The sequence below is a fragment of the Gordionus sp. m RMFG-2023 genome, chromosome 3, assembly GCF_954871325.1.
Source record: "Gordionus sp. m RMFG-2023 chromosome 3, tfGorSpeb1-WG-v2, whole genome shotgun sequence".
In the NCBI taxonomy this organism is placed as follows: domain Eukaryota; kingdom Metazoa; phylum Nematomorpha; class Gordioida; order Chordodea; family Parachordodidae; genus Gordionus; species Gordionus sp. m RMFG-2023.
In genome coordinates this window covers 34,782,520-34,795,303 of record NC_088777.1, presented here as the reverse complement: position 1 = coordinate 34,795,303, position 12,784 = coordinate 34,782,520, and the positions used below count along the sequence as shown (strand labels likewise).

Below are 12,784 nucleotides of genomic sequence, written 5' to 3'. Positions count from 1 at the left end.
CATTTTATTTAAATATTTTAAGTTTATAAATTATAATGTTTAGAGAAAATTAAATTCAATATATAAATTATTTACTTATAGTATTATAAATGACTTATCAAAATGTAATTCAAATAAATATGAAAGGCCATCATAAATCTTGAATGTCATATAAAAAGAAACCACCATCTAGAATTCGATAAAATTAACAAAATATCACAATAAGAACAAACAATATCAGTAAAACTAAATAAAAAATAATTCGATGCTTGTATTGAGTTGGTCACTTTTAATGGCAGACCATTCAAATTAGTTGATGTTATGGTTTAAAAAAAAAATCTTGATCCTATATTAGATGACGTGGGTAAAATTAAAATTAATTCTCAAAATATTTAATCGAATGTTGCAGAATAAGCCTTAAGTATATGGTAAAATATAATCAAAAAAATAAATATTGTAGTTAATTTTTCTAAAGAACTTAGGTTAAATAAAACTATGAATATTTTAAACCTTTGGAGAAATCATAGTAATCGATGCCCAGAATTATGTAAATTGTTTGATAATATACTGGCAGTTCCAGCTACCCAAGTTAGTATGTAAAGATGTTTTTCAACAATTAAATTTATACTATCTCTTTATAGATGTAATCTGAGTGAAATCTTGAAAATATAATAATTGTGCGGTCTAATAAAATTTTTTAAAGTAAATAAAGTTAAATATTGTTCATATTAAAATTAATAATTGATATTTATTTGTATTATTTATAATTAAAATATAATTTATAATCTGCAATTAATAAAAATGAATGTTTTATGTTTATTTTAATGATGAAATAAAAAATATACCACCCTATACATAATTCGAATGTAGATTTGAATACAAAAATGTTCAAACCTGTTTTTAGAGGTTCGAACCGAAATATTTATTTTTTGCGAACCGAACCTGGACCGTAATTTTTATCCGAACCTGAACATATATTTGTTTCGGTTTGGATCCCTGGTAGTGACTATCATTAACATCCTATCCCCCCCCCCCCGGCTTATGTAGACGCTGCTTCCACCCTAGTAAAATTCTGGCTACGCCTATGGCCTATAATGTTCCTGCAAATCTTTAGAAGATGTTTGATGTATCATTTCAAAATATATATTAAATCATTACCACAATATGCATTTGTTAATTCATGCAAAGATTATTTTTTACAACTATGAGCATATACAATCATTTCATTGAGAATACTGGCAATATATAATTACATAACGATGTTCATAAAAATCTTTTAATGTTCTGATGCATCATACAAACAGATATAGAGTAACTAATTCCAAATTTTATTTTTGTAAATTATGTTAAATCATATTAATTATCAAAACCACAATGTGTATTTATTTTAAAAAAAAATTATTTTACTTTGGATTTATCGAAAATAATTTCAAATTCATGGCGATATATACAAAATGATTTGCATTTACAAATTCGCAGCGAGAGAAAATCATTAAAACTAAACAATTAATAAAAATTAAGATAAATGAATTATGGATAAATAATTAATTTATTAAAATATTAAGTCAATAAATAATTATTATAAAAAGAGAAATATATAAAAAATATATAATCATTCTTTATAGAACAAAAACCGTCTACGAATAATTCATAAAACTTCATGTAAATTGTTTCATATAATAAATATAATAACTACAATATTAAATTATAATATTGATTACTATTCAAATTAATACATTATTTCTAGCACGATAAAATAATATTCAAATTACGATATCCATTATCAACAATGGCTTCACTAGCCTTTACAATCTAAGGGGGCTCAATTTTTTATTAAGATTTCTGAATTTTTGAAAATAACCTTATTTTAAGTATTTTAAAAATTCTCAGGGTACTCTTCAAATTTTTCAGGGAACTTGAACCTTCTTCCTTAGTTATGCTATTGATTATCACAATTATACTTTTATAAATACGTTGAACATTAATCTGTGTTTATTGTCAAAATATTATTTAAGTTTATTTTCTATTTTGTTGATTCTCAAATAAAAATACCTTTTCTAGGATCTAAAAAAAATAAGGGATTTTATTCTACAGAATTTTATTTCCCTAAATAATTATTTTCCTGATAATTTTTCCCTGAGAATCGGATATAAAGTGGTGGAAAAAGGTTTATAACTAACTAATTTGAACGTATCATATGAGAATTCTTTGGAGAGTTCGTGTGCAAAGAGAAAATTCCCCAGATGATGCAGAGGTAAACATATTATTTGACCTTTAAGAGCGCTTTGCTCATGGTGCTGATTAAATTGGAGATTCAAGCGAGAACTCGCCTAGAAGGGGAAATATTAAATAATGACTAATAAAACATTTAAATTTGAATAGAATTACTAATTATTTTATTTATAGTGGTGTTATTTTTAAAATATAAATATATATTATAATTTTCTTTATAATTAAATTTTTTAAGAAATCATGCTATTTCTTATATTAAACTAATAACCAATGATAAAATAAGCCAAAATTATTTAAAATTACCAAATTTAAAAAAATGGCAACTCTTTTTAAAATCCAGGCTAAGCCAAGCCTACAATTTCGAGCGCAGGTTTTGATATGAATATCATTAGTACTACATGTTTGTGTAATTTAATTTAAAGTTGGTAAATTATATTTAAAAAATTAATTTTGGGGAAAATTAGATATTTTAAAGATATATGAAGATAGCAACGTCATTTTATATGATTAAAAAATAATTTAAATAAAAAATATCGAAAATATTAGTTTTATTTAAATAAAATTACAAAAAAATAAATAATAATTATTTATATAAATCAATAAAAATTATTTGTGACGAATTTCTCATATCTTGAATTTTTAAAAAAAATTATAAAAATGTTTTATCGTTTGCTGAATCTTCTTTCCATTTCTTCTAATAGTTTAGGCGTGAAGCAAACCACTAATTTGACGCTGCCTGTTTTTTAATTTAAAAAAAAATTTAATCAAAATATTTTTTCGAAATATAGGAAGAATAACAATATTAATATGCTAAATACCTTTTGCAGCTTTTAACAATTCAACAGCCTTCTCGTGAGTGTCACCCTCAACGCTCTAAAATAAAAAAGGGAAAAAATGAATTTCGATATTAAAACCCTTTAAATATAAATTTAACATTACAGATAAGGACCCCTCTTAAATAATAATTTTGGATGAATGACTTTTCAAGTATACAGATAATTTCGGAATAAAAAATTCATATTTTCTAGAACTTTTAAGGTCCTTGCAAAACATTTTAGATTCTCAGAATGTTTTGAAATGAAAATGGGAAAGTAGGGTTGACAAAAATTATGATTTTTATATAAAATTTTATAAAAATTCAATTTTTTGATTTAAATTATTTTATAATAAAATAAAAATAATCCTAAAAATATGACCTGGGGATAATATTCATTTTGTTACATTAAAAAAATCTGTTTTTCTATAAAATTTGTAAATAAGACATTGCTTAATTAGCAATATTGAATTGACTTAAGAGTATTTTACATTTTTATCATGTTATCAATATTTACATTTATAATTTTACATTCTGAATATATAATTTTTATTATTATTTAAAGTAATTTAGCAATTAATTTATGCAAAAATATTATTTTAAAACAAAAATAACAAAAATAATAAATCATTTAAAGCAAAATAGAGAATTAATTTAGATCATAATTTTAATTCAAAATTTTTTTATTAATTCAAACATGCAAATCCTATCTGAAAGTTAAAGGCAGAGATCCGACACTGCAATTTTTAAAACTTCAATTTTATTTGCGTTACCTACTTTCCATATTGGAGGAGGCATAAAAAGCGAATGCTCTTTGGCACAAAAATTTGTTTCTTTTTTTTAAATGTTCAAGAGGAAGCAGCAAAACATATTAAAATTTATTTATATATTATTAAACTTGACTAATTTTTTATATGAATGTTTTAAAAATATAAATTATTAATTTTTCTAAGCTGCTTGACGTAATCTTATTATATAATTATGGATGGGCTGAATTTTTATTCTTAAACCTTGGCCTGCATATTTTCGAATTTTTTAATTTAAAAATTGCATTAATACACCACCTCGATATTAGCCAAAAAAGTGATATGAACACTCCACCCTCAGTAAAAAATCCAGATGTCGACTAAAATATTTTTTTATTGTTTAATGATTATTAATTTATTTTTATAATAATCATTCCCGCCTATTATCGCATATATATTCCAATTTACATTTATTTATCACATTCACGGCAAAAATAAGTATGCTACTAATTTATTCTATGAATTAATATCGATTTAAATTTTCCTTGGCGTTATATTTATCTACCATTTTAAAATTTCCCACCAAATAATTTGAAAATTTTTCACTGCAAAACTAAATAGCTTCGATTTGATTGAAACTATGAGAATACTTGGAAAAATTATATTCAAGCTTAAGGAAATTAGGGCCAATGTAGGACGAATTTCATAAATTATATTAAACGAGTCAAAAGCAGAGCCCTATAACTTTAATATTTGCCTACTTCAACTAGCAGCAAAGCAAATCCATCGTTCCAATATTAATATAGAAGAATACTATAAAATAACTCTTTATATTCCTCTTTGGATAACAAAAATTGCGATTAATAAAGCAGCACTTACAAATTTGCAATTATTATTACTGCAGATTACAAATCTTTTTCAAATCTTAAAAAAATATATATTTGGCATAGGGCTGTGCCGATCCACATATTTTTCACCGATCCGATCCGATATATTCCGACATTGCATCAAAACCGATCCGATACCGACCCCATATTTATACTGATTTTTCATCACCTCCCTTTGATCCAAATGTAATTAAGAAATCAATATTATTTATGCAAAAAATCGAATAATGCATTTAATTTAATTTTTTTATTTTTATAATTAAAACTATAATTAAAAAAAATTTTACTTAATAATATATCCATTTTATGTTGGTATGAATTATAAAATGGTAATATTTAATATATAAAATTATAATATATTCGATTTTTTTAATAAATAGGAGAGCCTGAGATCTGCAGAGGTAGCATATGAACGGCCCGACCCGGATTTTTTTTCAAAAATTTTACAGCCCGGCTATTTTTAGGCACGGCCCTTTTTTAAAATATATTTTATTTATTTTTGATTTTTATAGCTAATAATGGCGATTTCAAATATTTGGTTTAAAAATATACAGCCCGACCCGGATTTTTTTTTAAAAAAATTTCATTTTAATGTTGAGATCCTCTAGATTTTCTGGCAATAGGCTTCTAAGATATGGACTATCTATATCCTTGCCGTACTGAAGGCAGACTCAGATGATTCCGCAGAAAACGCATTTTGCAAAATTATCTTTATCTTTTGTAAAATATTTCCATAATTCAGATACCATATTTAAAAATATTCTTTTATTTAAAGTATAATTAATAAAATTCTATTATTTAAAAAGATTTAAAATAATAAAACTTTGGATGTTCCTTTCTATATTTATAAAAAAAACTTTTAAAATACTATAAATCTATTTAAAAAAAGAAATAAAATTTAGAGAGTGTTGTGCATTAGCATTGTTTAAAAAAAATTATTTAGAAAATATTATAATAATGTAAAATAAATGTACATAACATAATATAATAAAAAAAGAAAAGTAAAAAGATCGGATCTGGTTTTTTCAGATATCGGCCCGATCCGATATTTTTAGAAAACGCTAAATATCGGCACAGCCCAAATTCGGGAGATTTTTATTGTGAGGATTTTAATCCATAGCTGAATGCAAATAATGATATAAAAGGTTAAATTGGTTGATAATATTCCAAAAAATGACATTATAGACTATTTTTCTAAAATATATTAAAATGATTAAATATTTTATTAACTCTACCCATTAATACAAATAAAATTTTATTTTTTAACAAGAATAAAAACATACCTGAGAAATAGTGTTGTTAAATGACTCGATTTTTAAAAACGGCTAACTCAATATTTAGTCATAAAAAATATTAGATATCCAAACTTTAGCGTTTCATATTAGCCTTTTAACTACACTACTGACAAGTACTGCCTCTGAAAATAAATTGAATAACTATACATAGGGAGAGACCAAGCCTTGATGAAGCTATTGAAATCAATCCTATTGAAGATTAAATTCCTTAATTATATTTCCCATTTTTTAATACACCATATTTTTTTAATGCTTTGTAAGTTAAAATACATGCAATAATTTATATGAATATATTTGTGCATTAATCAATATTTCCAACATTTATTTTTAAAATATAATTTAAATTATCAAATTTTAAATGTTTATAAACATATATCCTTTTTTTACAAAGATACTCAGATTATATACATTTATTTTATCATTATTGTCATTTTATAGGTGTCCTAATAAATTTCTGAAACTTAGGATCTTAAATAACTCCTAGAATAATTCTAAAAAAATTAATTTAACCCCCCCCCCCCCCATAGCAAATTTCTGCATACGCGCCTGATATATAATATAATAATAATTCATAACTATTCCGTTGATGCTTATCAGCATATCTCCTCTTTTGAGGCCGCCGTCACCTTTGGTTTCTTTCGAATTGATAAGGGCGTGTTTGTCAGCTACTCCCCCGGGAATGATTCTGGATATGAATATGGGGGAAGCTTGTTCTTGGCCTCCCATTATGTTGAATCCCAATCCTTCGGCTGTTTTGGGCAACTCGACGACCCGGGGGTGAGATAGACCCTCGCTAGCGGCAAACGAGGCTACAGTTGCCTTCAATTTTTAAGTGTAAAAATAAAAATTTTTAAAAAATTGGAGTCTATGATTTATAAAATAATTTAAACAATTGGTGGTGACGCTTCCTATCAATCAATCATTGTAACTAGTGACAACTTTTAAGTATTTTAAGGATCTCTTAGAAGTAGAATTGAATAAGCCTATAAAAAATTAGAATAATTAAATATTCATATTCAATTTTTAAATTTTGAATCGAATAATTTAGTTTTCGTATGAGTAACAACGGTAAAAAAATCAAACCGGTTTAATCCGGACTCTTGTTAAATTGGACACCCTAATTTGATCAAAATTTGGAGTTCCAATCAATTAACTACTTTTAGTAGATGCCTTGATAAATTGAGCTAAAATTTTATTTTTTGTCTATTTGCGTAAGACTTCTACAAAGGGAGCATTTACTGTTTGTTGCGTTCCTTCATTTATATTATAGGTTATTAAACTTCTAAATCATCATACTCAAAAAGAATGTGGAAAAAATTTAATATTTTAAAAGAACTCACAATATTCATAAATCCAAAAAAGGCATAATCAATCGCCATGGAAATAAAACATATTGTATCAAATAATAAATAAAGATTAAATTAATTATATATTTTTATTGTAATTTTGTACACAATCATATTAAAATTTATGTATATTTTTAGCTTCAATGTGTTATTTTCGGCAATATGTACATTGCCTGTTTTTTCGGCAATGTGTTATAGTGGTAGGCTGGGTGAATTTATTATTTCGGCAATACAGTAATAATATGATTTGTTGTAACACATTTCCATAATGTGAAAAACTTTCTTATATAGTTAAATAACTTTCCATAATTATTGTAAAAAACATTTTGACAAAATTTTTAATAATAAGTTTTTAAACTTTAATGAAGGCTAACGTCAAAATTATGAATCGAATATAGTATATTTATGTTTTGGACATAAATTTAAGTGGGAAAATGAGAATTTAAAAAAAAAATTTCTACGAAAATACATAAATTATTTTAAATCTAAAATATTATTACAATATATTAATTACTTTTAGTTATCTAAAGAATGGAAATCGGGATAAGAAATTTGTATAATTTCTTAATAAACATGAGTGAAAATTGGAATTTAGGGTTTTCAGATAATTCTTATTTAGATTTTTTTATGATCAATTCGAGACACCAAAATAAAAAAAAACCATTATAAAATATTACACAATACAAATCAATTAATTCAATTGTTTAAAGAAATGCATCAAATTTCATCTTCATTGAACTTTGTGGTGTGAGAATAAAAATTTGAAAAATTGTATGTAAAATAACTGCTCAAAACACTCTTAACAATTCAATAACTTCTATTCGGTTAATGGGTTTAGAAGAATTCGATCGGTATTGATTTTTAATAATTCTGAAAAAATTCTCAATCGAATTTAATTTTGGCAAATAGGGTGGTAAAAATATGATATTTAGATAATTTTCACTAATTATCCTTGCTCTATTTCAGATTTCTAAAATTATATATATATAATTTAAATAATCGAATATTACATTAACAAACCTGAAATTAAAGATAGATTCAAAATACTAGCGATAGTAAAATTTGACATTTAAAAAATAGAAATATATAGTTTTAAATCGGAAAAAATTTATAACTTATGAAAAATTATTAGAAGTTTAAAATTAAAATTGTCGCAAAAGTTTTAATTTAAGTAAAATTACCGGAAGTTTTTAAAAATAATAATCTTTTTCAAGTTTTTAAAGGTTTTTTAAAAAAATCTCAACAAGTTTTTACAATAATTATGGAATTATATAAGAATGTTTTTTCACATTATGGAAAGTGTTACAACAAATCATATTTTTACTGTATATTCTATTTTACAAATTAATAAATATATTATTTATTTGAGATTAATTTATTATTTATTTGATATTAATTTATTATATATTTGAGAGGAATTTATCATTTAAAAATTTATTTTATAGATTTTGTTAGATATATTTTTTAAATAATATTTTATGTTAACGTTTTTTGATTTTATAGTATTTTTTAAATATTGGACGGTTAAAGTTTATTGATCTTATATTATTTTTTTGAGATAATTTATATTAATGGTTATTTTTTTTTAAATATATTTATTTAAACAGGAATCCGAACCAAACCTGAATTTGCAATAATTCACCCGCTACAAGGTAGAAAGCTTGAACTTATTTCCAGCTTGCGAATACATCTTGACAAAGAAAAAACAGATTTTGATTCCTTTAAAAACAAACATACATACCAGTTTATTTTCCAATAAAGATAAAAATATTTTGACTTTTGAAGATGATCTAAGCTTTTTTCAAAATAAAAATTAATTTCTTCCTCAATTTAAATTTTTATAAATATAATACACCCCTCCCATCCTCTGCACTAGCTGAACGAATGTGCCTTTAACATGGCAAATGATGTGGGAGCACTCTCTTGTTTATCTGACCAAAATTTGAATATCAATTATTGTTATAAATAAGTAAAAAAAATTATTATAAAAAGATCTCATCTTATAATATATTATCTTTGTATAATTTTATTATATTTTTTTTGCAAGGTAATGAGTAACAGTAATGTGTTTTTTATGTAAAAAGTAATGTGTTCTTTTTTGAAGTAACGTTTACAGCACTAGCTTAATTTTTTAATGATTTGTGTTATCTAATTTTTTTTCTTAAACAATGCTAAAAATCAGCAATATTGATGAGATGACTTCTTTAAAGATATCAATTTAAAAGTTAGTAATATTATCAAACAATTATTCTTTTGCTTTAAGTACAGAATTAATAAAAAATGTTGTATTTGTATCATGTTATAGTTTAAAACATATTTATCATTATAATTTAAAAACCAGCCTATAATAGAAGGAGGAGGGTTCTAAAATATTTTCTCAATTCTCATTTTTTAATTAAACAATTCTTTTTTTTTTTATTAAATAAACTAGACATATATATTGATATCTCTTTTTAAGTTAATTATAAAAATAATTATTATTCATTTAATAATATATGAGAGCAAATTGTTTGTTGTAGAGTTCTTTGTAATGTTGTTAATTGGCTTAATTTTTAAAAAATGGCAAGTTCAATTTTGGCCAAAAAATATTAGGCAAGTCTAGAGAATTTGTTAATAAACTTTTCTGTCACTTATGAGCAAAACTCCCAAGTTTGCATAATATATTTTGTCTAAATTTTTAAAAATTGGGCTATTTAACAACACTAGTTCTGTGCATGTTAAGGAAAAAATTGTGGGAGACTCCTAATGTGAGAAATGAGTAGGGAGCTAACAAACATGGCTAAGAATGCTAAATTTTGATAAAATAAGGAGAAATTTTTAAGTAGGTTATGATTTGATTTTGAATTTAAATAAGACACATCATAATTTTAAAATTAGATTCACAATTTTTTTGTGATTTGTTAATCATAATATTTGAATTTTTTAAATTTACAACTATAGTACTTAAAATTTATGATTTAAATTGTTCATGATGAATATATAGTTTATTAATAGACATAATAAAATCACATTAGTTGAAAATCAGCTATAAATAAATTGACCTTTCTATCTTTTATACAACTTAATCATTTTCTTTATTTATTGCTAAAATTAAAAATAAATTATACCATTATATAATGTTTATTATAATTTATATATAGATAAACCAAAGATCTCAAAGCTAACATCATTGACTCTAAATTATAAGGAATTAGAAGTTATTGTCATATAAATATATGCATAAATAATAGTTATAAAAAGTTAAAAATTACTTTAGCTGTTGCATTTGCTCTTATTTCTGGACTCCCTTCAATATCTACAGTATGATAAACGTGTTCATACACCTCTCTCACAGCATTAAAAAAATCACTCTTTAATACACTTTCTAAAGATATTAATTTTTGAACTGGTGCATCTGGTACCTTTTGTAATTGATTTAGGATATTAATAATTCTCGATATATCTTTTAAATTAATAAATTATATATTACTTAAGAAAAAAAGGTACCATTTTCCAGATTTAAAGGTTCATTTGCTAACATTTGCAGGTAAAAAAATAGGTTCCCGTCCTAAATCGCTAAAGTAATAATCGCTAAAAATTAAAATACCACTAAAAAAATAAAAATTAAAGACAACAAATAGTTATATAAAATACTTAATACAAATATAAATCTAAGGGTGAGAATATAATATATTTTAATATATATAATTCATAATAATATTATTAAACATGTGTTTTACAAATTTAATAATTGTTTTAAATAGCATTAAAAAATTTTATCAATAGTTAAAATACTTAATACAAATATATATCTTAAGGGAGAAATTATAATAAATTTTAGTGTATAATTACAAATTATATTATTAACAAGGCGTTTTACAAAAATATTTTAAATGGCAATAAAAGATTTTATCAATAGTTATATTCAATACTTAATAACAAATATATATTTTAAGGGGAATATTATAATAAATTTTAATATATATATATAATATTATTAAGTATGCGTTTTATAAATTTTTAATTATTTTAAAAAGCATTAAAAATTTTTATCAATAGATAAAATACTTAATACAAATATATATCTTAAGGGAGAAATTTTAATAAATTTTAGTATATAATTATAAATTATATTATTAACAAGGCGTTTTACAAAAATATTTTAAATGGCAATAAAAGATTTTATCAATAGTTATATTCAATACTTAATAACAAATATATATTTTAAGGGGGATATTATAATAAATTTTAATATATATATATAATATTATTAAGTATGCGTTTTATAAATTTTTAATTATTTTAAAAAGCATTAAAAAATTTTATCAATAGTTAAAATACTTAATACAAATATATATCTTAAGAGAGAAATTTTAATAAATTTTAGTATATAATTACAAATTATATTATTAACAAGGCGTTTTACAAAAATATTTTAAATGGCAATAAAAGATTTTATCAATAGTTATATTCAATACTTAATAACAAATATATATTTTAAGGGGGATATTATAATAAATTTTAATATATATATATAATATTATTAAGTATGCGTTTTATAAATTTTTAATTATTTTAAAAAGCATTAAAAAATTTTATCAATAGATAAAATACTTAATACAAATATATATCTTAAGGGAGAAATTTTAATAAATTTTAGTATATAATTATAAATTATATTATTAACAAGGCGTTTTACAAAAATATTTTAAATGGCAATAAAAGATTTTATCAATAGTTATATTCAATACTTAATAACAAATATATATTTTAAGGGGGATATTATAATAAATTTTAATATATATATATAATATTATTAAGTATGCGTTTTATAAATTTTTAATTATTTTAAAAAGCATTAAAAAATTTTATCAATAGATAAAATACTTAATACAAATATATATCTTAAGGGAGAAATTTTAATAAATTTTAGTATATAATTATAAATTATATTATTAACAAGGCGTTTTACAAAAATATTTTAAATGGCAATAAAAGATTTTATCAATAGTTATATTCAATACTTAATAACAAATATATATTTTAAGGGGGATATTATAATAAATTTTAATATATATATATATAATATTATTAAGTATGCGTTCTTTTTATTATTATTTTTACCTATTTAATTTATTGATACTCTTTTCAAAGAATTTATAAAGGATAACTTAAATTAATCTATCTCTACTACCATCTATCGATATTTTGTGAATATAAAGAATTTATTTTTAGATAATAAATTCAATTAAAACTCCCATTATTTACAATGAATTAATTATTATGGCATTATGAGCTTGCTGAAATATCTAAACCTTAAATTACATTTAAAAGGATAGTTTATTTGGAAAACAATGTGTATGATTGTTTGCAATATATAGATTTGGTCGATGAATTGTATTATAATAATTCCATAATAAAATTATTAATTTTTACAGCAATAAATTTTGTCTTATTTCATCTCAAGATTTAATAGATAACCCCAAAATATTTTTATCCTACCCCC

At 22.5% G+C, this 12,784-nt stretch overlaps 1 protein-coding gene across 1 annotated transcript; it reads right to left on the bottom strand.

The window, feature by feature from the left end:
* Positions 1 to 2,801: 2,801 nt before the first annotated feature.
* Positions 2,802 to 10,904, bottom strand: LOC135925893 (protein lin-7 homolog C-like). Its single transcript, XM_065461453.1, has 5 exons — positions 10,786 to 10,904; positions 10,551 to 10,741; positions 6,530 to 6,772; positions 3,030 to 3,084; positions 2,802 to 2,947 (listed from the first exon to the last, which is right to left on the bottom strand). The coding sequence occupies exons 1-5, from the start codon at positions 10,817 to 10,819 to the stop codon at positions 2,874 to 2,876; spliced, it is 597 nt and encodes a 198-aa protein (XP_065317525.1). The 5' UTR covers positions 10,820 to 10,904; the 3' UTR covers positions 2,802 to 2,873.
* Positions 10,905 to 12,784: the final 1,880 nt, after the last annotated feature.

Bases quoted from the DNA above. Each gene is read 5' to 3' on its own strand.
- LOC135925893 (XM_065461453.1), bottom strand. From the start codon at position 10,819: ATGTTAGCAAATGAACCTTTAAATCTGGAAAATG. The intron at 3,085-6,529 runs GTTATGAATTAT...TTTTTATTTTAG, and splicing joins TGATAAGCATCAACGGAATA to AGCGTTGAGGGTGACACTCA. The intron at 2,948-3,029 runs GTATTTAGCATA...ATTAAAAAACAG, and splicing joins ATTGTTAAAAGCTGCAAAAG to GCAGCGTCAAATTAGTGGTT.